Source organism: Sinocyclocheilus rhinocerous, unplaced genomic scaffold, assembly GCF_001515625.1.
Source record: "Sinocyclocheilus rhinocerous isolate Xijiao unplaced genomic scaffold, SAMN03320098_v1.1 C36444530, whole genome shotgun sequence".
Lineage (NCBI taxonomy): Eukaryota > Metazoa > Chordata > Actinopteri > Cypriniformes > Cyprinidae > Sinocyclocheilus > Sinocyclocheilus rhinocerous.
The window spans coordinates 1-1,140 of record NW_015781170.1 but is presented as its reverse complement, the minus strand read 5'-3'; the positions used below and the strand labels follow the sequence as shown (position 1 = coordinate 1,140).

The 1,140-nt window shown below is 42.6% G+C and overlaps 1 protein-coding gene across 1 annotated transcript; it reads left to right on the top strand.

Annotated features, from left to right (window-relative positions):
* Positions 1–182: 182 nt before the first annotated feature.
* Positions 183–687, top strand: LOC107736028 (integral membrane protein 2C-like; the record flags this gene model as incomplete). Its single annotated transcript, XM_016547543.1, has 2 exons — positions 183–338; positions 499–687. Coding segments are annotated over 2 exons (345 nt in total), but the record flags the coding sequence as incomplete, so codon positions are not given.
* Positions 688–1,140: the final 453 nt, after the last annotated feature.

Sequence of the window (1,140 nt, the reverse complement as noted above, 5' to 3'; positions counted from 1 at the left end):
AAAAAAGTCATTCAGGTTTGGATCAAAAATGAGGGGGAGTAAATATGACAGAAAAATGACAGAATTTAAATTGTTGGATGGACTCTTCCTTTAAAATATTAAGTTAACATGCAGTCCAGAATCAAAAGCGAATGAAAACTATCCCAAGTGCTTTGAATGCATAAAACTAATTTTATGCTTGTTGTTTTGTTTCCCAGCAGGATGAGTTGGTGCTCCCGGTAAGATCTAAGAAGTCTCCCTTTAGTGGCCTTTGGTGCGTCGTGCTCGGCTTGGTGATCTTCCTGTCAGGCTTGATCATGGCGTCGGTATGCCTGTACCGATACTACTTCAACCCGCAGGTGAGACGCTAGACGTCACTGGATCTCTTAATCATCTTTTATTCACGAACAAGCCTATTAAAGTCCATTGCCATAGCGATCACCATAGCAACACCTTGCTGGAGCTTCCGTTCACTGGTTCAAGTGCACTCTATTGAAGTGCTCTGCTTTCTTTCTCCAGATCCCAGAGGACAGTTTGTTCCACTGTCGGGTGATGTACGAGGACCCCCTGTTCGCCCCATTACTCGGAAGACAGGAGCTAGAGGAGAACGTCGGCATCTTCCTGGATGACAACTACGAGCAGATCAGCGTGCCTGTGCCCGACTTCGGAAGCAGCGACCCGGCTGACATCATTCACGACTTTCACAGGGTGAGGATCTTTCCTAGAAGCACTTGAAGCGAAGTTCTGCCCGTTTAGCTCTGGTACAGTTTCTTCTAGTTCTCTGGCTGCACAAAAGCTGGTGTTAGTCACCACGGCTCCCCCAGATGGACTGTGAACCATTTCTAAGGAAACCTTTTGTCTGCTAAAATCATTGTTTAATATTCAGCGCAATGTGCCAGGCACAGGAGTACATGCAAATGTTTGTGTGAAAGCCACATTTCCAAGTTCCCCAGAAGCTATAAATCTATGAGAATGTCAGCAGAACATTTAATTGAACATTTAATTTTGTTCTCTCCCACCTACATTTAATTGAACATAAGTGCACTAAAACAGCAATATTGTGAAATATTATTACAATTTAAAAGACTTTTCTATTTGAATATATTATAAAATGCTATTTATTTCTGTGATGCAAAGCTGAATTTTCAGCAGCATTACTCC